The sequence below is a fragment of the Python bivittatus genome, unplaced genomic scaffold (genome assembly GCF_059951505.1).
Source record: "Python bivittatus isolate LINGU-HERP-01145 unplaced genomic scaffold, Pbiv_v1 ctg000530_np1212, whole genome shotgun sequence".
NCBI classification, from domain to species: Eukaryota; Metazoa; Chordata; class Lepidosauria; order Squamata; family Pythonidae; genus Python; species Python bivittatus.
The window spans coordinates 592,619-614,648 of NW_028277085.1; the positions used below are offsets into that span (position 1 = coordinate 592,619).

The window sequence follows — 22,030 nt, forward strand, 5'->3', positions numbered from 1 at the left end:
ATATGACATAGAGTAAAATGAAACCTCCCACTTCAAAGACAGTCTACCTCTGAATAGCACCATCTCTGGCTAGATCCGGCAAAGTGGTCCCTGCATCCCAGCGGTTTTTATGTTCTCTTACGTTGCAGTGTTTTAGCTTTGGGTATTAGCCTTCATTAATTATTTTGCACTGCTCACCCCGCCGGCTGCAAATATCTTTCAACGGTGACTTGTGATTTAATTTTAGGGCCAGGATAAATCGCCCCTTCTAGCCTCCCCTTCCGCGGAGTCCCACAATCGGGGTTAACCGAACCAATTCCTTAATGCCTCTGAACCTGGGGCGATTTCAGAATAAGCCGCCACCTGAAAGCGCAGCCCATTTAGGGCCTTGCCTGGCTGCAGAACGACAGCCGTGCCGGTGAGCGGGCGGCAGGGGCCCACCTGCTCCGCCGCCCACGCGCGGCTCCCCCGAAACTCCCTCGGGACTTTGGCCCTGAGGGAGGAGGGGCCCTCCGCAGCCGGGACGCCGCCCCTCCTTCGGGCGGGCGGGGGGGTCTCCTCCCCTTCCTCTCTGCCTGGCGTAGGAAACCGAGGCGGGGCGGCGGGCCGCGTAGAAGGGCGCGGGGAGCCCTCCGGGCCCGGCCCCCTTCCCCCGCCGCCAAGAGGGCCCGCCCGCCGGGGAGAGGTTCCTAAGCGCCGCGGCCCCCCGCGGCTGCTCCGAGCAATCGCGGCGTCTGGCAGGGCCGGACAGCTCCTCGGGGAGGCCCGGCGGGACGGCGGGGCAGAAGCCCCCTTGGCGAAGGGCTCCGCAGCCAGCACCATGGAGAGCTCCGGCCGGCCGGCCGGCCGGCCGAGGCTCCCTCGGGGGATGGGATGGGATGGGATGGGATGGGATGGGATGGGATGGGATGGGATGGGATGGGATGGGATGGGATGGGATGGGATGGGATGGGGCGGGGCGGGGGCAGAGGGAAGCGGCCCGGGCAGCTCCCCCCCGGCCCTCCAGCCCGGGGCTTCAGCCTCAGAGGGCGCCCCGGTTGGCACCGCGGGCTTCTGAGAAAGCGGGGAGAAGGAGCTGGCGCCGCAGGGTCCTGCCTCGGCCCTGGAGGGGTGCCGAGGGAGGCCTTCGGCTCCAGTGTCCTCCTCTCCTCCCCCTGCCGCCCGCTCACCGGCATGGCTGTCGTTCTGCAGCCAGGCAAGGCCAAGACTCCCCGGGCCCTCTCCCGGCCCCCCGAAAGGTCAAGGGCCAGCCCGGAGGCTGCTTTAGCCCCCCGCTCCTCCTCCACCAGAGCCTCTGAAGCCCAGTTAGAATCATTTCAGTCAGTGGCCCCCATGGCGTGTTCTGATGGGTGTTCCACACGTGAACTGCGCCTTCCGGACCTCAACGGGCAGCAAGGAGGCCCTCTGCAGCTGCGCATGTTGGCTTCCGCTCTGCGCTGCTTCTCCCCGCGAAGGGCGTGTGCAAGAAAGGCAAACCCATCAAGGACAGCAGATGAAGAATTCGGGGAACGCCTGTCTGGGGACCCACCGGTTCCAAGCCAGGATGCAGCCACGTCAAGTGAGCTCTCCTTGCCGGGGAAAGTGAGCTTCCCCGAGCGTCCCTCCTTCTCAGACACTGGTCTTCCAAAGGTGGAAGGAGCGTCATCGGAAGCAGATCTTGAGAGGCCGGAGCCGGAGCCGAGAAGGCCCTGCGCTCCCTCCTGTTGCCCTCGGGTGGGGTGGGGTGGAGTGGGAGGAGGGGACATAGGCCCGAGGAGGACCTTCACTGCCTACGGGTGAGCCGGCACGCGCCACGGCCACGCCCACGGCCACACTGCTGCTTTTGCGATGCATTGCTGCTTCCCTCATTTTCAGCTCTTCTTCTGCCTCCCCACTCACATGATTTCCCCCTCTCAAATTTACACTCAGAGAAATGCATCAAACCTGAAAATGGAATGACCTTTTTGCTAATGGACGCTGCCTAATGAACAGATGCCATTAACGACGTTCATGCTGGAATATTCCATTTCCCCATCCCCCATCCATCATTGCTAATGCTCCATCTTGTTCTCCCGCTTAAATTTTTTATTTTTACCCTTTAAACTGAGGAAATAAGTCTTTTGTCTAATTAGGCAAAGTTACATATTCAATTAATAGAGTCATTATAGCGTGATGAACATGGAGCCTGGGTGAAGGGAGTCAGGCTGGCAACGCAAGGCGAGGCAAGCCCCGCTTCCAGCCCCGGAAGGAGGAAGGGCTGAGCTCAGCCAACACCGCTTGCGCCACCAAGGGCAGGGGCTAGCAGGGCCTGCCCCCCCAGGCAGGTGGGACAAAAAGAGAGCCCCTCTCTGCCCGGGGCCGGGCCGGGGGAGGGGGCAGGAAAGGAGCGAGTCTGCCCTGCGGCAGCGGCTGGGACTCGGGGAGCGCCCGGGCACGAGGCAGCATCTGGCCACTGGCCCGGGCAGTAGAATTGCCCTTCCAGGAAGGAAAGAGGTGGAAGCAGTTGCAGGTGGGAAAACTCTGGGGGCGAGGCGGGGCAGGGCGGCCTCGTGCACAGGATGCTTAGTCATTTCCTTCGTCCCCTATAGCTCCCTTCCTTTTACCACAGCCCAGTAACCTATGGCAGATAACAATGGAGCAAACAGAACAACCTCCCTAAGCGATATCTACCTTCGGTCCCAAAAAACAGAGGCAATTAAAGCCCTCCGCAGGCCCTGCACTCCCGCCCCGCGCGCAGAAAGAGGAAGCGAAACTCCCAAGTGCGGCAGGGCACGGCAGATGCCCTCTCTGCCTGGAAAGGGGGGGCATCCCGAGTGGCGGTTCTGGCCTGAGGGGGCCCTGCCTCGCCAGCCCCTCCTGGCCTCACCCGGGCTGGAAACGCAGCAGGGCCCCGTCAAGAGGCTGCCTGGCCCAGAAAGGGTGGCGGAGGAAGGTCCGGACGGGGGATGGCTGGTGGAGGAGGGAGCTCTGGCACAGGAATGGCACCTCAGCTGGGCACACCACGCGTCTGGCACGGCCCCTTCCTGATCAGGTGGAAGTGCAGTGGCAGCACTGGGTAGGGTTGCCAGAGTTCAAAACCCCAGCACTGGTTGCTGCTGATCACGCTCAGGGTTGCAAGTGAGGACGGGCTGGTCGCTAATCTGGCAGCCAGAGAGGTCAGTCAGGTAGCCCTTCAGCGAGGCCAGGGGAGACGTGCCTCGCCCCGGAGACGGGGCTATCCGTGGCCTTTCCCAGCCTGAATGTTGCACGTGCAGCAAGGCAGCGCGGGAGGAGGGGGCGTAAGCAGAATTCCCGGCCTTAAGGGGTTGCCGCTCTTGGCACCAGGCTACGTCTTGCTAGTGCCCAGGCATCAGTAGGCTGGTCGAGGCCCAAACCGTGGCCCTTCCTTGAGTCTCTCTTCAGGGACTTACTGTTGGCCTCACGAGACAGAAACCAGAAGGAAACACGACCAGATGAGCTAATTCTACTTTATTGTAGCGCTGCATTGACAGAATCTTGCAAGTCTGGAAGTGCAATTCTACGCCCTCCCCCCATCTCCGCGATCACCGGAGAAACTCTCGGGAGGTCCCTTCTGAGCCTCTTGCCCGCCCACTCCCCGGCTGGGTTCCGGCTCCCTGGGCAGCGGCTCTTGGCCCAGTCCCCCAAGGCCTTTCCCACATTCCACTACTTGTGCTGGGGAAGCTGCACCCCAGCCCTTCCCTCCCTCCTGGAGCTTCTGGTTCCTACAAATGCTCACCTGGAGACTTCCAACCATAAGAGGAATGTGTGTGCAAACCACGAAGAAGGGAAGGAAAAAAATCAGCTTTGTGAAGTAAGTCAAGAATCCAGCTGATTTTAAAGATCTTTCTAATCAACTTCTTAAGCATTTTTTATTTTTCTGTTGGTGGCCTAACATTAGATGTGCAGGAAGCTTGGGATGCCTACAAGGTCCTCCAGCAGCTAAGCTGGGTCTCAGTTTAGAGAGGGCTGGAAGGGAAGCTGGCTGGAATCAATTCAAGATGCACCATCTTGAGTGCCATGGTAAAGGTGAGGTGGAAAGAATGAAAAAATAAAATCCAACCTGAACTCCCCTTTCAGGCCAATTGTGCGGGGTGATTCCTGCAATGCTTCGGGTGGGAGTGCATGGAAGGTGGAGTCTTCAACTAGACATCCAGGACGTGCTTGCAAGCTGCACCAAGACGGCTCGGGTTGCAAAGCTGCTGCCGAGGCAGCAAATCCAGCCCGTGAAGCCTTTGGCCGGCTGCTTCTCGGAGGCCACTCCTACTCCCAGCTGCCAAGGTGGGGCTCTCAGAGGAAATTTCTCATTTTCCGCTTGAAATTCAGCCTTTTAGCCACCAGACAGGCCATTGGGAACCCTCTGGTCCTTGAGCTGGACCATCGCCAGGCTCTGACCCCTTGTGAGGAAAGGGCTGAGTAAAATCCTGCTCTCCTGTAAAGGGATAGCAGACTTGCCTCTGAACCCCACACGCAATTAGGGTTGCTTCAGTTGTAGGGCTGGAGAGGAGGAAAACAGGGAAGCTGCAAAGACTCATTTGCTTGCCTTCCTAGTGAAGAGAAGTTCAATTTCGAGAGCTGTTTACTTAGCCAAGAAAAATCAATGCCAAGCAAAGAAGTTACAAAACCATGTTTGCCATGAGGACAATGGAGAGAACGTGGCTTCCTCCCCTTCTCCAGAACGAGACTGCAGGCATAGTTGACGAAACCATTGGGAGGAGATTCAGGAATGAAAAAAGATAATGCAACCCAGAATTAACTGCTAGAACTCATGGCCACAAGACATGGCAATGGCTGTTAGTTAAGGGAACCATACAAACTCGGGGCCGAGAATCGGCCTCTGCTGGGCTAGAGAAGATGCATAAGGAGAAAAGGGCCCCAGGGCCTTCTCCTCCAAGCCCTGGAACTCACCTGGGCGTGCGGAGACAGCCGGCGCCCCCAAAGCCGGGCGTGGAACCCCGCAGCTCAGGTGTGAGCCCGGCATGCCGGCTGAACACACCTCTTGGCAGCCTTCCTGGGAAAGGCTCTTCCTGAGGGCACTTCAGCACCCGCCAATCGCACAGCTGGCCTCTCACGGGTTATATAAGAGAGTGTTGCCTTTCTTCATTCTTCATTCTCTCCTGCACCTTCACAGGTTTTTATTTGGGGCTGGATCTCAATCCGGGGTGTGTGTGTGTGCGTGCACGCGCGCGTGTGTGTGTGTGTGATGTGTCCAATCAGCAGGAACCCGAAGGAGAAAAGTTGGTTGGCAGCAAGTGGGGGCTGCCCTGCATTATCTCCCGGCCTGCTATAAATAGCGCACGGCCGCATGCCAGGAGGGCAGGCACATGATGGGCACTCTTGAGGAATGGGCAGGGAGGGCAGGGGGCCCCAGAAATCCCCAGCCTGGGCGGGTGATTGCAAGAGCTGCTGTGGGGCTCTCTGGCTCTCTCATTTCGACATATGAGGGAGTGTGCCAAAGTTCAAAAAAAGCAAGAGGAAAGCAAATTTTACTGCACATTTTCAGAGTCAGAACAAACAAGAAGAAGACGCCAGAATGACAAAGAAAGCAGGAAAGAGCCTGAGAGAAAAGTTTGCCCTGAAGAACAATTTGCTGAAGGAAGGGCTGGCAGAACTCCTGGGAACCTTCATCTTGATCGTAAGTATGGCTCCTTCCTTGCTTGCTCGCTTGCTGGATGAGCGCAACTAGGCTGCCTCCAAACCAGCCGGAACATGCAGCCAGTTGAGGAGCAAGGGGTGCTGGGAGTGTTGCTCGGAAATTAACGCGCACAGAAGTGGGTGTTGTAGCTTGCCAGGTGGGCCCCTGCTTGGCCAGCTTTGTGAAGAGACCTGAGCCCGTCTCCATCCCACGCCTCCGCCCGTTGCCCCAGCGTCCTGAGGTGCGTCCCACCTGATGACCTACTACTTGGCGGGCGTTCTCACTGGGTCAGGGTTAATGTCCCGGGCTTATGTAGGAGAAAGAGAGGGAGGGAGATAAGAACAAGGGTGTGAGGTGCAGAGGCCAATGTCATCTCTGGATGCAACTCCATGCTGGTGGTGGGCGTTCCCTGGCTCATTGCAAAGACCGGAATTGCACAAGACGTTGAAGTACAAGCTGCTTGGAACAGACTAGGAATTATCATGCATGTTATTCAGATCTAACCCAGAGTTTTCTAATCATGCTCTGGTCTTAGCTCTGTGTATTTCTACGTTTCACTTCAACTAGTCATAAAGTGAACCAGCCAAGTACAGGGGAGCAGCCATTCTCCTGCTGGTCCACACCCCCTTGGAGAGATATCTGCTTTATTGGAATCTGCATCTCAGGACTGGACACGGCCACAGCCGTGAGTGGGCGAAGTTACAGGCTTGATTCTGACCTTTGTTTAAATGCGTGGATCCTGCATTACTAATGTGTGGAAGGTCGCCCCTTTCAACCTTGCAGTTGGGGTAGAGCAAGATGGGTTGGATCATGCCAGTACCCAGGTCAGGACCAAAATCCAGGCAGTGGGATTCACATTTGGCCCATGGCCAGAGGGTCGCTTCTTCTTAGAGTAAAACTAGATCTTCGGAGAGCATCAGGTAAGAGTCAGGGGACAACTAAGCAGGTAGCCACGACTGAATATGCATGTCCTGGTGGGGGCATGTCTTTCCAAAGCAGCTACATGACCCTACCCTTGCTAGCCCCAACCACCCAGCTTTTGGGAAGTCCTGTCCAATGCTAACTGAAACGAATCCAGAACACTCCTGTGCAAATCACTTTGCACTCTTCTTTGCATCCTTTTGGAATCCAGGTTTGATTCCACAATCAGCTCTGAGCAAGAACTGTGTGGCCCAGAGAGATGGTTTCACGATGGAAAACATAGAGGGGGCAGGGAGCTCCTGCCCGTTGTAGAAACGGCTCTGCCCAACTGGTACTTCAGTTCCTCTGCAGCTCTGACCCTGCATTCCCAAATCTTCAGAGCTGTCTGTTCTTGGGAGCCTGTGTTTCCAGGGCCAATAATTTCCCAAACCTCTTCTTAGCTCTTTCCAGCACAGATGACCCCCAATGACCCCCTACACCAAGCAGGCACCAGGAGACACAGGCTGCGTGGTCAGAGTCAAAGGTTAGGCAAGCAGAGGGATGTTTATTTGCCTTTGCTGGGGAGCAACAGCACTGCCCAATGTCCAGGACTGAGGCAGGACAAGGCTGGCAGAGAAAAGAGGAGGGGAGAGGGGAGGGCTTGGGAGGACTTTCTGAGACAAAAAGTGAGAGAGCCACGGAAGATGGACACCAGAGGGGATGGAAGCATCCTGGTGACTGCTGCCCCCAGGCCACCAGCAGAAGGCCCATGGGCCCACGTCAGCCATCGTGGGTGGCAGAATCCTCACCCTACATGCCCAGGCCCCAGGCCGGGCACGAGAAACCCAAGGGCTTCCAGCTGAAAATGTTCTCCTCTGCCCAGTTCCTCCTGCTGATGGGCTTATTCAATGACACCTTTCCCTGAGCAAAGACTAGATTGTGTGGGGGTGGGGGTTTATAAGTGGCTTTAATATCTGTTTGATCTGATGCCTCTTTTATGACAGCTTGGGGCCGTTAGGTGTTTGTTACTCATTCAAATCCACAGTTTTGATGATTCACCATTGGAAGGGCTCCGTTTTAACTTGTTCCACAGTACAAACCATGGCAGGGTTGGATAGAAAGAGAGGAAGGTACACATTCCCATGGCAGAAAGTGGTTTGACTTGGCCCTGTAGATGCTCAGGAGCAGAAGCAGAGATGGTGCATCTGCCCAGGAACTCATCACTGGCCCAGCATCCAGGTGGTCAGGGCAGCATAAACCCCACCTTTTCTTCTCCCATCTCTTCATCTGAGCACCTTTCTTGTCAGCCCAAAGAGAAGCCTGTCTGTCTCAGCAGCTTCTGTTTTGACTCAGTTATGCTTGGTGTCCCAGTTTCTGGCCCATTTCAGCCCTCCCTCCAGGTTCAGTTAGGGGGAGGATGGGAACTGCTGGCAAAAAGGCTGCCAACATGTGGTCCAAGTGCTGCTGCAAGGAACTACTTCTTGGCATCAGAAGGCCTTGAGACACAGCCCCGAGGCTGGCTTGGCACCAGCTTTTATACAGTACCATTGGGGTGGAACGCAGACACATGGCCTTCTTTTGAAAGCAAGAAGGGGGTCAAGAATATCTGCCAGAAAAGGTAGCTCTGGTTGCTGAAAGGAATTACAGCCACCGCCACCACCCTTTTAGGGCACCCCACCCCACCCAGATCCACTTAATAGCTTGAAAACTTGTAAAGATTAGATTATTTTTGATGGCCATGGTGGACAAGGATTTAATGGAGGTGGGGGGAGATCTTCCTTTTACGTGACTCCTGTAGAGAGTAAGGAAAATGACCTTGATGGAGGATCTTGCACATCTCCATCAAGGTCATCCTCCTTACTCTCTACTACTTCAGATTGACTCCAAACCATCCACATTTGCTATTAGAGGATGGGTTGGTGGCCATCAGAAGGCCATCTTGACTTCACTTCCAGGAGGGCCTTTTCAGTGGTAGTTCTTGCATCCTGGGATGCTCCAAAATTCAGGAAGGCCTGTGACTATATTCTGCTACTCTTATGCACAAATCCCCTTTCCCCCTTGTTGTCCTATTCTCCAACACTAGCCTGAGTGGCTCGAAGGGCAGTGATACCTGCTTTCCTGCAATGGCACAACAGCCTCTTGGTCTGCAGAGACCTAAGGGGGGATGATCTCAAGCAGTACTACAGTTGCCCCTAAAGAGAGGGCTACCAGCCCAGTTCCCTGAGCAGCCAACTAGTTTGGGATGCAAATCTTCCCTCTTTGATGTGATTCATCTGCCCAACTGCACACACACTGCCCCCCGCAAGGTGGGAGGGAGGAATGGAAGCCACCTCCATGCTGGGGGTATCCACCAAGTTGAACTGAAGTCAAAGGAGGCTTGACCTTCATTCTGCCTTTTGGGCGGGAAAAGGCAACAGGAGAAAGGAAACGTCAGATCCCCTCTTGTGTTGTCCAATGTTGCTAAAGCAAAACGCAGCCAGGATTTATGGCGCTGTGGCCTTTATGTAACTGATTTGAGCTGGGCAAGGTGATGGAGGGTGTCCTAGCAGGTTCTGTGAAAAAACCCCTGAAGGTGGTCTCTCAGGCACTCCAAAGAGGAGAGGCCTTCCCTGACATCTCAGCAAACCAACCCTAGTCTCACCATGCATTTAGGGGCAGGGGCAGGGGCAGGGGCAGGGGCAGGGGCAGGGGCAGGGGCAGGGGCAGGGGCAGGGGCAGGGGCAGGGGCAGGGGAAATAAGCTCTCAGCAAGCATTTCGCGTTTTGAGGAGGAGTTTTCCTTATAAATCAAGTGCTTTTTCTTCTCTGGGCCCTGGCCTGAAAATGTTCTGAATACACCCACCACCCACCCTCTTTTCAGAAGAGCGATTAGGCTGACAAAATAGACATGTTTAAACTTTAGGCACCACACCCCATTTTGCCTAATGGCCCCCAAATGATTCAATCATTTTGATTGATTAGAAGAGAAAGAATTTAATCACAACATGGATAAAAAAATATATATAAATATATTTCCGTACCATAAAACCTCAACATTAGAACCCTTTTCTGAAACGCCATCACTGCAACGCCTGAGAATCTGGACCTTTTGTTCACAGAACCATTAATCTGGAGCCTTCCTGTTAAACAAAAGGTTTTTTTGATCCAACAAATATTTGTCTGACATAACTAACTATGCGCAAAAATTATGGCACCCCAGGGCCGTAAGCAAAAGGTCTTGAATGGTCTTAAAAGAATGACAAATTGTTTTTCTCTCTCTCCGCTGACTCCCTCCCTCCTGCACACACCCAAGACACACGGGTAGCCTAGGGCCACAGGTTCAGATGATACCACCCTCATGAAAAGAATCAGTTTCTAGGGATTAGGGATTTGTTTTCAACAGAAAGAAGGACTACGGTGGAATGTACAAACTACAACTGACTGGAAAACAGGTTTTTTTGTCTGTTGGTTTTTAAGCAGTGCAAGAATGCATCCATACTAGCCATAGTCTTCACAACAAACGTCTTGGTGAGGTGTCCTTTCGTAGGGTCTGGAGGAAAAGCTGACGCCCCCTTGGCGTGAGATCTGATGCTCTCGAGAGGGGAACGTCTGGCTGCCTGGCTGGTGACCAGCTTCCTCCCCTGCCTTTCTCTTTCCGAAACCACAGGCCCTGGGCTGTGGGAGCGTGGCGCAAACAGTCCTGAGCAGAGGAGCTCTGGGAGGAGCACTGATGATCTCTGTTGGCTTCGCCATGTCCGTCACCCTCGCCGTCTACGTTGCGGGAGGCGTTTCTGGTAAGCCGGCATTTGCCACCCCATCGGTTTTGGAAAAGAAGTCCTCTAGCAGAATGGCCGAGAGGGGGGTGGGTTGCTGCCCGAGCCTTGTCCTTGCCACTTGGCTTCCCTACAGCCCTTTGCTTAGAAGGCGAGTCCTGCTCGGCACACAAAGGTCCCAAGGGCAGTGAAAGCGGGGGAAGAATCTCTGCCAGAACCCGCCAATTCCAAAGAAGACCAGCCTTCAGATGCGCTGGGGCCAGAAACCCACTGGCTGGGAGGCCTGGGAGCTCCGGCCCCAGTAGGGGGAGGACACCAGACTGGATACCAGACTGGGAAGGCCCGGTTGGACAGACCAAGGATGAAGTAGCCTCAGTTAAAGGTCCTGAGAAAGCGTCTCCTTCCAGGGGCTGCAAGATGACCTCAGGAAGGTCTCTGGTGCAGAAGAGCGGCCAGTCCTGTGAGCCAAAATGCGTAGCGTGGCACGAATGGAAACCAATGAGGGGAGGCGGTCAAGCTGGGATCTTTCAGAATGCCTGCCCCGTTTGTTTTCTTGCCTTTTGCAAAGAGATGCAGAGAAATAAGGGTGCCAGACTGGACTGGGGGAGTGCCAAACGCCATTAGTGCAGGAGGCCAAGATAAGAGGCGCTATCAGTTCGCTTGGCCTATGCATTGTTTTCTTATCAGAGAAAAATGAATCTCGGCTTTGCTGAGGCCCCCTGCGAAAACAAACCCCAGCCGATGGGGCAGCAAGATCTGTTTGTGCTTGGAATCCAAGAGATTTTGGGGTCAGCAAAGGGACCAAAATGGGGTGCCACAAACCTTTGCCGTGGCTCAGTCAGAGGAGCCTCCGCTTGGGTCGGCTCCTTTGTGGTTCCAGAGCCCGTGGCAGATGACAGTGGATACCTGCATTCGGCAGGGGGTATTTGGAGGGGAAACCCACCCCCACGATTGAAAGCCCCCGGCCTGGGCGTCTGTGGAGGCAGCCCCGAGTAATATTGAACCCGATCCCAGCAACCCCCTTTCATTCCTCAGCCGTGACCCCCATCTGCCAAACTGAGTCACTGGTGATCCACAACGATTTCTGCTAATCCATTATTCATTCTTCTTGTTGCTCTTCTGAAATAAGCCATTAATCTTTGCCCATGACTTAAAAGAAGGGATATAAATAATTGTAATCCATAAATAAGTTATCAGGCTTTAAAAGAGAGAATGCTGGAAAAGCCTTCACCTCTCGAAGCAGGCTCGAGAAGTAGAGCCACCACCACAACCCCGCACCAGAAATAAAGTCCACAAAGAAGCCCTCGCTCTCTGGGCAGGCTGGCGGGGGCCCTGTCCCACCCCTCAGCCGCTTGCTCACCACGGATCGCCAGGGGAGAGAACAGCGAGCCTTTGGCAGCTCCCCGTGGCAGACCGAGGCTGCTGCCATCAGAAGCCTTCGATGAAGGTCGGGCCCCCCCAGCCTTCCCTCACACGGTGCTCTGGGAAAAGCAGCTCCAGAGCGCGGGCAGAGCAGGCGAGCCGATGCCCAGCCGCAGAATTCCGGGGCGGGGCAGCACTGGGCAGTGGGGGCCCTCCAGAGATCATTCACTGCCTCCCCTGTTGGGCCAGTGCAAAGAGAGGATGGCACCCAACTCGGCCCCACCTCCCCAAACCTACCGCCCAGGTGCCCCAGTGAGCCTTGGAGGTCCTTGCTCCTGCCGGGGGTGGGGGGGAGGTTGCTGGAAGGGCGCCCATCAAGACAACTTCAATTTGGGGTAAGTTAGGAATGTCACCACATATCACCCACCCCCTGCCAGGTACTATTTCAAAGTGCAGTGGGGTCTTTCACCTTAGACCTCCCCACACATGAACACCAAGCTGTCAGGGAGAAGTCCTAGAGGCCCCGTTGCATGCACACCCCCCCGCCCCACAGGCTGCCAGGGGGCAGTTTAGTGTGGGCTCTACCGTTAGAACTGCCTCGTCCTGGACTGGACTGCTGCGTCAGCTGAACCGGCCCAAGGAACGCACCATCTCCTCGGCAGCCGATGCTGAGTTGGCTTTTGGGAAGCGACCCTGGGCTGAGGAGGCATTGCTCCATTGGTCAAGCGTCCAGCCAGCCTCTTGCGCATCCTCTCTCACTGTCTTCTAGGGGGTCACATCAATCCAGCCGTTTCTTTTGCCATGTGCCTGACTGGGAAGATGAAATGGGTCAAATTTCCCGTTTATGTCTTTGCGCAATGTTTTGGTGCATTTCTTGGAGCGGCCATGGTGTTCGGGATCAACTACGGTGAGTGGAAGAGCACAGTTTCCTTCACACCGGTTCGAATTTTACGGAGAAAACCTAAAACTTTCTTGCAACAGTAGGTCGTTTTTCCCAGATGGGCCAGAATTTGTGGCCACTTTTTGAGCACTGTTTGTCCACTGTGGGTCTGTAAACCCCACTGAGGCATTTCAGAGCAGAGATTTTCCTTGCCCTTTCCTCTGAAAGCAGCCTCTGCCCCAGAATCCACCGTTTCCTTTGCCACACCTGCCTGAGCACTCCTGAATTGCCTTTAGTAGCAATTGCTTCTTGCAAGGTTTAACCTTGCGTGTTCCCTTGATGGAACCCGTAATTTACTTTTTATGACCACCAATAAAACCCTTAAAACGTAGGAGCCCTTGGTCCGAGTGCCAGGAGGAAGCGATCGTTCAGCTCTGCCCCCCCCCGCAACTCCTCCTCCGTGCAGGGAACCATCACCTGCTAATTAAGAGGCAAGGTTAGGGTGGTGGCTACTCACAGTTCTCGGCGCATCGGCCCGCATATCGCGGACCAAGTGGAAGAACCTGTATTTTCCCCCCGCTTTTGGCTGGTCCAGAGGAGCAACGCAGAGCAGTGCTAAGAGGCCTTCGGGGCGTATCTAACCCAGGGCGCCTTTACCGGGCCGTAGCTGACCCTTTTTGAAGCGCTACTGGGTGGACAGTCTGCTAAGCCGAAAACGCTCCTTGCACATTCGGGCAGCCAGCACCGTGTCGCTTTCTGGGAACAATGTGGGACGGTGTTGGCGACTTCCCAGCTCTGCATTTCTCGGGGCTCTACCACCCCAGCCCCGCTTGGCCTCCCAGGACCAGCCCAGATTGGCGCGGCGGTGCCACCTATAAGGGCTCCTCCTGGTGCTGACCTCTGGATCCTCCTAGAAAGGCCCTTCCAGCGCTCTGGAACACGATAAGAAACGCTTAGTTTTAGCCCGCAGAAATGGAAAGGGGGGTCATCACACCTGAGCAAGGTCGTCGTTTTTGCTTCATGAAAAACCCGATCCAACCACCCTTCCCTGGTGACATGCTTGTTTCTGACAAGACCGCTTGAAAGATTGCCGTGAGGGCGATCCATTTGCTCTTCCTCTTCCTGTCCTTCCTCCCCAGATGCGCTTATGTTCCACACTCATGGAGTCTTCACCGTCACGGGGCCCAACGCCACAGCACATATTTTTGCAACATATCCCCAGGAATATTTGTCCCTGACCACTGGCTTTGTAGACCAGGTAAAAAGCAGGCGTGAAGGCAGCTGCAGCAAGGAGTCTCGCTTTTGTCCTTTTGGGCAGGGGGTGCTTTGTGCTGGGCCCCTGGGAAGATGCAGGATGGAAATGGGGCCTCCTTAATATGCATAAAAGGCCCCTCTATGGAAAAGGGGGTATCAGGGCTGTGAGAGGCTTCCTAGTGCCCAGAGTCACCTGAGGGAATTTCATTTTCTATCCCTCAAAGGGGATTCAAAACGTTTTGGGAGCAAGCAGTTGGAGAGGAGACGCTTCCCCTTGGCGAAGCCGGCCCCGGGCCCGTCGGGCGGCTCTCCGGTTTCCCCCTCCTCTCTTGGGGAGGGATGCTGCCTGGAGATGGGGATCTGCCCCCTTCCGGGCTCTCTCCGCCCCGCACCTGGGAGGCCACCTCCCCCCTTGCCGCCTGCAAGAGCCGGGGGCTGGGTGCAACAGGGGAACCAGCGGGGCATCCCAGGAGGTGGTGAACACCTTTGCCTTCTCTGCCAGGTCGTATCCACGGCCTTCCTTATCCTGGGTATCTTCGCCATCTTCGACACGGACAATTTGGGTGTCCCAAAGGGCCTGGAGCCCATCGCCATCGGCCTCCTCATCATCCTGCTGACCTCTTCTATGGCCCTGAACAGTGGCTGCGCCATGAACCCTGCCCGAGATCTGGCCCCGCGTGTCTTCACATACCTGGCGGGATGGGGGGCCGAAGTCTTTACGTGAGTCCACTGCTCTGGGCGTGGGGGCACAAATGAGGCATCAGCCATTTTTCATTGCTAAGTTGGTGGCCCTCAAGAAGAGCCTCCAGGCCATGTGGAAACCAGGGGGGCGTGGAGGGGGGACGACTCAATTGGCAGCATGGAGTGGGGCCCAGAGGCCAAGCAGAAGGGCGTTTCCCGAGGCCACCACGTGCATCCAGGGAAGAGGGCGATCGGAACGTGCTTCAGCTGGGCAGATTGGCGGTGCCTCCTTACCTGGAACAAAGTCCAGGAGAAGCGAGAGGCGATGTAGCTAGCTCTGCTCTCCCGAGCGCTTTCTCACGCGTCCCGGATAATCTTCCCCTCCTTCAAAGATGCAACCGGGCGCTGCTCTCCTCTGGAGCCACAGAGGAGCCAGCGCGCCGCAAGGCTGACATCTGGCGGGCAACCACCACGGCTGTTCCTAGCCAGAGCTAATAACTGCATCTTCATTTGCTTACTGAGATCCTGGGAGCCTCAAAAATCAGAAAGCTGCTTTAGACTTTTTCTAGCGTCAGCAACACAGTGACGTTTTACTTCTGTATGGACATACATTTCCAAATTAAGGGGACTTTGCAGACTGAACAGGCTTAATCCTTGTCCTCGGGAGCAATGCAGTTGCCTTAGGAAGAGGAAATCCTGCTGCGCTGTCTCACAGAAGCAGAATGGCCGTCTTTTAACTTGCTCTAGTTTGCACCTGCAAGCATGGGGTAGAAGAGCCAGGAATGCGTTTTTCTGCAGTCAGGCAACCTTTAATTAAAGACCCACTACCCACACAAAGTTTTGCTTCAAACAACTGAGCACAACGGGCAACTTTTCGTAGTGGAATATTTATTTATTTATCTATTTATTTGTTTATTTATGTGTCACATTTATATAGCCACCCATCTCACACAAAGCGACTCTGGGCTTATATCCCCCGCCCAACCAGAAAACACACTGCAATTCAGCAGCACGGCAATGTCACCGGGTGGGTTCTAGGCGAGAAATAAAGGATCACAGGGGGCTGATTGCTAAGAAAAGGGTTCGCATGGAAGTAAGTCTCTTATAGCAAAATTTAAATCCATAATAAAACTTGCCCCCTTCTTTTTCGCCCACAGGGCTGGCAGTCACTGGTGGTGGGTCCCCGTTGTCGGCCCGATGGTTGGTGCGGCTGTCGGAACTGCCACCTACATGCTCTTCATTGAACTTCACCACGCTCCCGTGCCCCTCTGCCAGAAGAATGCCCCTGACACCCACCACGAGTATGAGCTTACCCACCTGGAAGAAAGGAAATAGGGCCAACGAAGCTGCCCCACCCCAGCCCCACCGGAAGGGCCGATGCCGCTCCCTCCTCGAGGACCGCACGGCCCACAGGAAAGCCACTCAGTGGCAGGAGGCAGAATTAATAGTCCCTGCTCCCCCTCACCCTGCCCCATTCAAGAAAGTGATATCTAAATCTGAAAGCGATTCATCACTCTGGGAAGGATGCTCGGAGCACTTTCTGCTCACTTCTGGTCCATCTCCCCCCCCCCCCCCCGAATGAGATTCTGCCTTCAAATGCCATTTCAATCCCCTTCTAATATCCAAGAGCGCCTGGCCAAAGCCGGGCAGATATTTATGGATCATCTCCCGGCGCCAACTACACTGGTTCATGGCCACCCCGAACAGTCAGCATAGCTGTTTTCCACGCCTGAATTTGGACACCAAAACCGGTCTTAGTCTGGGCAGGAAGAGGGGAGCTGGAGGGGAATTAGCTCGACCTCCCAAGGCACAGACGTGGCCTGCACCCGCTGCCTAGAGAATGGCGCTTTCTGAGCTGTTGCAAGAGATTTCGCATTTCTGAATATGGGGGGGGGGGCTCTCTCACTCGCTCTCTTGCTTATGCTCACCCCCCCCCCACCGAGCATCTGACAGGCCGTCCAACAGAACAGACCCAGCACCACCCAGCCCAGCGGCTCTCCTTCTTGCTGAGTGGACGGACGAGCTCGGATGCCAGGAAAGGCGCCAAATGGTGGATTTGAATGGGAGATTCACCAGCTTCTTTGATGTGCCTCGAGCCCAAGTTTGGAATTCTCCATTTTGTGGGGACTGTGAATAAAGAGCATTTTTCTCTTAGTCACAATTTCAGTGCCTCCTTTGGGAGAAATAATCCCTGAGATTTGAAAGTGGCCCTTTCCTTCTTAGGGGGGCATCGTGGAGATTCGCTGCACCCCGCCAGCATCCCATCCTCAGACAGGAAAGGAAGAACTAGGGCAGGGAAGTGCTGTAGCCAAAAATCAGCTGCTGGAGGCTGCATTCGGAATGGGCCCTGCCCTGCGGAAAAGGCTCGCCGGGAACGTTCTGCAAGGCCAGTGTCTTCAATGACCTCTCGCGCACACGGTACATGGGGAGGCTCAGGCAGGGCAACGGTCTGGCTCATGTCCCATTGTCCGGATGATCCAACTAAGTGCCTTGATGGAAACCCCCCAACTCTGCCTCTCAGATGACCTTAGTAACAGAGATTCACAGGTGAACTGCTCCTGAACTTGAAGGCTCCATGTAGCAACCGCCTTAACAAACAGGGCTTGTGTCAGCACGCCACAGCATGGGACACCATCTCGGCCAGTCAATCGCGTGCCCTTCACCGAGCCGAACGTAGCCCAGCAGCCTTGCCCTTTAATGCTCCCTTGACTGATTTGCTCTTTGCTTGCTCGGATCTTTATCCCTCCGCATCCGTTCCTTTAGGAGCTCAAAGCAGAATGCAAAGCACTCCCTCCTCCAACTTTGTCCCACAACCACCACCCTGTGGGGTGAGCTGGCCCGGCCCTGGGGAGTCTCCCAGATGAATTTCCACTTGGGTTTCTCCAGTCTTGGCCCAGCACCCCGACTGACCCCCACCAGCCCTTTTTTTTTTTTAGATTATTTTTTTTCCCCTGCCTTTCTTATTTTTATAAGTATCTCAAGGCAGTGAACATACCTGATACTCCTTCCTCCTCCTGTTTTCCCCACAACAACCACCCTGCAAGGAGAGAGAGGGACTGGCCCAAAGTCACCCAGCTGTTTTTTCATGCCTAGGTGGGACTAGAACTCACCGTTTCCTGCCTTCTAGCCTGGTGCCTTCACCACGAGACCAAACTGGCTCCATTCCCCTTTTCCTGGGGCTGGGAAAACTGTTTCCTCAGCGTGGCTCACTGTCCCGTCCCCCCGGCAGGAAGAGGATGCCCGCTTGCACTCTTTGCGGATGGCAACCGCTTGGCCAGCCTGGGCACAGCGATGCTCAGCCTCAGGAGCCTTTCCTGGAAGATGCCCCAGCTTTCTCCCAAGACAGAGTGCTGGTAGTGAGGGGGGCTTTGAGCCGCTCCTTGTGGAGTAAGCGGGCCACCCTCCCTCCCCACTTGTCCTTCCAGACTACAAATGGCGCAGGGACAGGCTTGCCCAGACGGCTCCCCTGGCCCCCGGGAACCCAGCAAACCCTCCTGGGCTGATGGCCCTAGGATCAGGGAGAAGCAGGAAAGGGGTGCTCTCAGGTGTGCGAGATCTCATGAGCTCAAAATTGGACCAGGATTATGGATATGAAGTCCAGCGTTTTTGGAGGGCCCAGGTTGGTGAAGGCCAGGGTGGAAAGTCACCGCCTTTGTTGCATTTCTGTCCCGCAAATTCATTAGCCTATTGCTTCCACGAGGCAGTTTTAAAAGAAGTTCCAAACCAAGGCAGCCTTTGCCACGGCTGATTCCCCCCCTGGGGCCAGGGAGCCCCAGGGTGCTAGTTGAAGCTCTCGAGAGACCCCCAGTGGGGCCCAAGAGCAGCTTGGGGCTGAGACGGGGCCTGGCGGCTGGAGGATGCAGACCGTCTGGGGTCAGGGAACTGTTCAAGGGACCGACTAAGCCGAGGGTGGTGCTACTTGGGGGGTGGGTGGCAGAGGAGGGAGTGCTGGTGAGGGGCGAAGGCCCAACTGGGAGGGCATCAGAAGAGCCCCTCTGGACAAACAGTCCCAGGGAGAAGCCTCTGGGGGGGAGAATGTGGGGACAGGCGTTCCAAGAGCCAAACCTGCCCCCCGGCTGAGCCTCCCTTCAAGCGTGCAGCAGCCATTGCCACCCAGCCCTCTCGGGTGCGGATGGGGAGGGGGGTGATGGGTGATGCACTGCCCCCCAGCCTGGAAAGGATGCGGGCAAGAGGGTCTTCATCTTCTCTTGGCTGGAAATTCCCCCCCCCCCACTGCAGTGGCTCTCCAAGGGACATTTAAGCAGCCAGAGGAGGAAACATTGAGGATTCCCCAGGGGGGGCCATAAAGGGCTGCTGAGCCTTGTCTTTATTGGCTTCCTCCCCCCCCCACATCAATTGATGATTTTTAATCAACAACTTACTTGCACCAGAGTCACCCAACTTTGCAAACATGATTGCGGAAATGAGACTCTCCGGGTCATTACATAAATTACACATCCACACGTATGTTTATAGCAAGCGCTTAATGAAGAGCTAATGAGTTCCCAGGGTATCTGAAGTAATATTGCTCGTACAGCGAACCTGCCTTTGCCCCCTCCAAGGGCGCTCCTTTCCTTCCTTGGGCTCTCGGCATTTCACGCTTCCCAGAGAAGGGTGCAGACCCATCGTCCCCCGCCCGTCTTCTCTGCTGCTGAGATCCACTTCCAAGCAGGCCAGAACAGGCGGGCCTGGACTCTGCGCGGAAAAGGTGCGCGTCGGACAGTCCTGTCCTAACTGGCACCCTTCAGCGGCACTGGACTGCAACGCCCATCACCCCCAGCCGGCACGGCCGGCAAGCCCAGCTCATCCCGAAGGTCCCAGGCGTGGCCCTGGGGCTCCGCAGATGCAGAGAGCTCATCGCCGGAGGGGACCATAACGGCCGCCCCCGCGTAGAAAAGCGCAGGAGGTTCCTAGAAGACGAGAAAGCGGCCGGCGCGGCGGGGCCGCTGGAGCGACTGAGTAAGGGGCCGGGGGCGCTCTCGCCGCCCTCGCCGCCCGCCCACGCGGCTGAAAGGCGGGACGGAGGCAGGCGGCGGGGGGCGCGAGGCCCTGCTCAAGCCGCGTGCTGCCCGGCGCCCGAAGTCCCGCTGCGGAGCCCCCGTCCCGCCCGAGAGGCGGCGGCGGCGGCGGCGGGCGCCGCGCATCCAGCTGTGCGCCCGTCACCGCCCGGGCGCTGCTCGGCACAGCAGCCTCCGCCGCCCTTCCCGAAGACACGGCCCGCTCAGAGGGCTGCCCCGCCCCGCGCAACAGGAGCCCCTTCCCCGCCCGCCTGCCGGCCCGCCCCCTCTCCGCTGGGCTTCGAGGAACCCCCGCGAGCCCTTCCCCGGCTCCGCCCACTAAAGCTCCTCCTCCCTCCGCTGGGGGTGGAAGAGCTGGTTGCCCTTCCTAGCTAAGTAGAGCCTACATGTTCAGAAGCAGTCTCCCTCAGACCTGGTGGCCTGGGCTATGCCATGGCCAAACTCCGTGCGAGGTACAGATCTGGTCCTCTGTGTCCTGTCTTTCTTTGCTTTTGTCTCGGTGACAGTCTTACAGAACAGTAACCAGAGTAAGGATGGGAAGAACGCAAGACACCGGTGGAGGTGGAATGAGATCCCTCTGGTTATCTCAACTCTCTCCTAATTAGTTTCCTTTCTGTTGATTAATGAATACTACTAATTAATCAGCACCTGGGAGTGGGAGCGGTTCAAGAGTGGAAGTGCTGCTCACTCGCCCGGGCAACCGACTCCCCTCTGGGGCACGCTCAGTGCCTGCAGCGTGGGCCACTTCCCAGCCATAAGCGCAGAAGGGTCTGAATCCGCGTCCAGGGCTGACTCTGCTCCTCCTGGCCCCGCTCCGGGTGCGATGGGAAGGAAGTCTTTGCAGGCGTGGTGTCGCTCCAACCTGGCATGGCCCACAGCTGGCTGAAGAGCCACCGCCTGGCGCAGCTTTGCCACCATGGGGCTCTGCAAGCTTTTCAGGAGGCAGGTAAGGGACATTCCGAGTGGCACGCTCTCCCCCTCCTGGAGGGGCACCAGGGAGTTCTCTGTGGCTCGGGAGCACCCGGTCCCCCACCTGAGGGCCCCGACCAGCTCTTGGGATCCCATCTACACGTCGGTGTTTCCCGTCCTTAAAATTCAAGCTGGTAGAAAACTTGAGGCGGGGAGGAGGGGGCTGGCAGGGAAGGGGCTGGTCCTGCCGGAGGGGAACAGAGCCATGTCGGAGCACGCTCTGTCTCCAGACCTGGAGGGTGGCCGAGGGGTTCTCCCTGTCCCTTACTGCAGACCCTTCCCATCAGCGGATGCAGACAGAAGCAGAGCAGCGGCGCTGATCACACAGTAATGGGGGGGGGTTTCTTACACGGAGAGGACTCCCGCCTCCCGGGCTGCAGATGCTCCTCCACCACCTGCCTCTCCTGAGCACCCCACGCCCACTGGTCAGGAAGAAGTGGCGCCGTCTCCTCCGAGAGCTGCTTGCACCCCCTGCTCGATGCTCAGCACCCTTCCTCGCGGCTCCCTGGCCTACCTCTCTGCGCCCCGAGAGCTGAGCCGCCAGCGAAGGGAAGGATGCCAGCCCCTGGAACCCACCACGCCCACCTCCTCGCTTTCGCGAGTGTTCATGGGCGTCTTGCTCTCTGCCCTCCTCCTCGCAGGTGACAGGGATGGCGAGGCCCGGGTCTGGGAGGTGCTGGGCACAGCTCAGCTCCAGCAGGGCCACTTGGACCAGGCTGCCCGATATCGCAAGCAAACCCTGGTTCTGTTTGAGAAGTCAAAGGTATCTCTGTGTTTGTCGGCCTTGTTTGCCTTGCCTCGCGCACGACGGGCAGGGCTTCTTTGCAACCGGAGGAATGACCTGGCCGGCATTCTCCTCCCCCTCCTCTGGAAGGACACATCAAACCTCCGTTTATTTCTGGGGGCTTCTCCACCTCCCCAACCAACCAACCAACCAACCAACCAAGCCGCCCAGCCCGGTAGCGATCTCAAGGCAGCCCTCCATGCCACCTTTATTTCAGCAGCAGTCCGAGTCCCCGGGGGTCAGCAACACAGGCGCGAGAGCCGGTCAAGACAGGAGGCAAGTTGGTATCCTTGAGGGGACGCCCCCCAGAGTCCGAGCAAGAATGGAGGCAACAGAAGTCTATAGTCCCCAGCACGCTGACCCCAGCCAAAGAGGATCTGCGCAGCTGATAGCCTGCACCTCTTTCCGTGCAGGTCTGCTGACATAAATCGTACAAAATCAAAGGTGGACGCCTCTCCTCTGAAAAAGCAACCCTGTGCCTGGCGCAGAGGGTTCATTCCACAGGTGAAAAAGCACCCTGTTTCCTCCCACCATCCTTTCCGAACTGCTCCCATCCTTCAGAGGGACATCTTCTGTGGGCGGTGCTGGACCAGGTGCCCTCGGAAAGGGTCTGAAAGCCGGATCCCGGAAGGAGGAGAGCTGTTTTTCTGGGAGGAAGAAGCGTGGCTTGGGGGGGGGGGCGAGAGAGAACATGGCTGCAGAGAATGTGCTTCGCTTTCTTTCCTCCAAAAGCCAAGGTGGGTGCCAGTCTGTGCCACCACTCTACCTTTCCTGATCGCTCAAGTGGGGAGCTGGAGATGGTGCCCCAGAAAGGGAGGAGCAACCTCTGCAGTGTGCTAAC

At 56.5% G+C, this 22,030-nt stretch overlaps 2 protein-coding genes across 3 annotated transcripts in view; one reads left to right on the forward strand and one right to left on the reverse strand.

Annotated features, from left to right (window-relative positions):
- Positions 1–5,071, reverse strand: part of ALDH1A2 (aldehyde dehydrogenase 1 family member A2) — a 46,769-nt gene extending 41,698 nt beyond the window's left edge. The window contains exon 1 of the mRNA XM_088148232.1: positions 4,864–5,071. The gene's annotated coding sequence lies outside the window, so the exon portion shown is untranslated. The remainder of the gene's footprint in view (positions 1–4,863) is intronic.
- Positions 5,027–16,572, forward strand: AQP9 (aquaporin 9). 2 transcript variants are annotated; one of them, XM_015889972.3, is made up of 7 exons: positions 5,027–5,117; positions 5,459–5,590; positions 10,136–10,262; positions 12,373–12,510; positions 13,623–13,741; positions 14,240–14,457; positions 15,576–16,572. In XM_015889972.3, the coding sequence occupies exons 2-7, from the start codon at positions 5,489–5,491 to the stop codon at positions 15,751–15,753; spliced, it is 882 nt and encodes a 293-aa protein (XP_015745458.1). In that variant the 5' UTR covers positions 5,027–5,117; positions 5,459–5,488; the 3' UTR covers positions 15,754–16,572. The 2 variants fall into 2 exon arrangements, with proteins under 2 accessions (XP_015745458.1, XP_007439007.1); XM_007438945.4 differs by having other exon boundaries at positions 5,064–5,086.
- The last annotated feature ends 5,458 nt before the right edge of the window (positions 16,573–22,030 follow it).

Coding starts and splice junctions, on each gene's coding strand:
- AQP9 (XM_015889972.3), top strand. CDS start 5,489: ATGACAAAGAAAGCAGGAAAGAGCCTGAGAGAAAAGTTTGCCCTGAAG. Junction 5,591..10,135: donor TGGGAACCTTCATCTTGATC/GTAAGTATGGCT, acceptor CCGAAACCACAG/GCCCTGGGCTGTGGGAGCGT. Junction 12,511..13,622: donor GGTGTTCGGGATCAACTACG/GTGAGTGGAAGA, acceptor CTTCCTCCCCAG/ATGCGCTTATGTTCCACACT.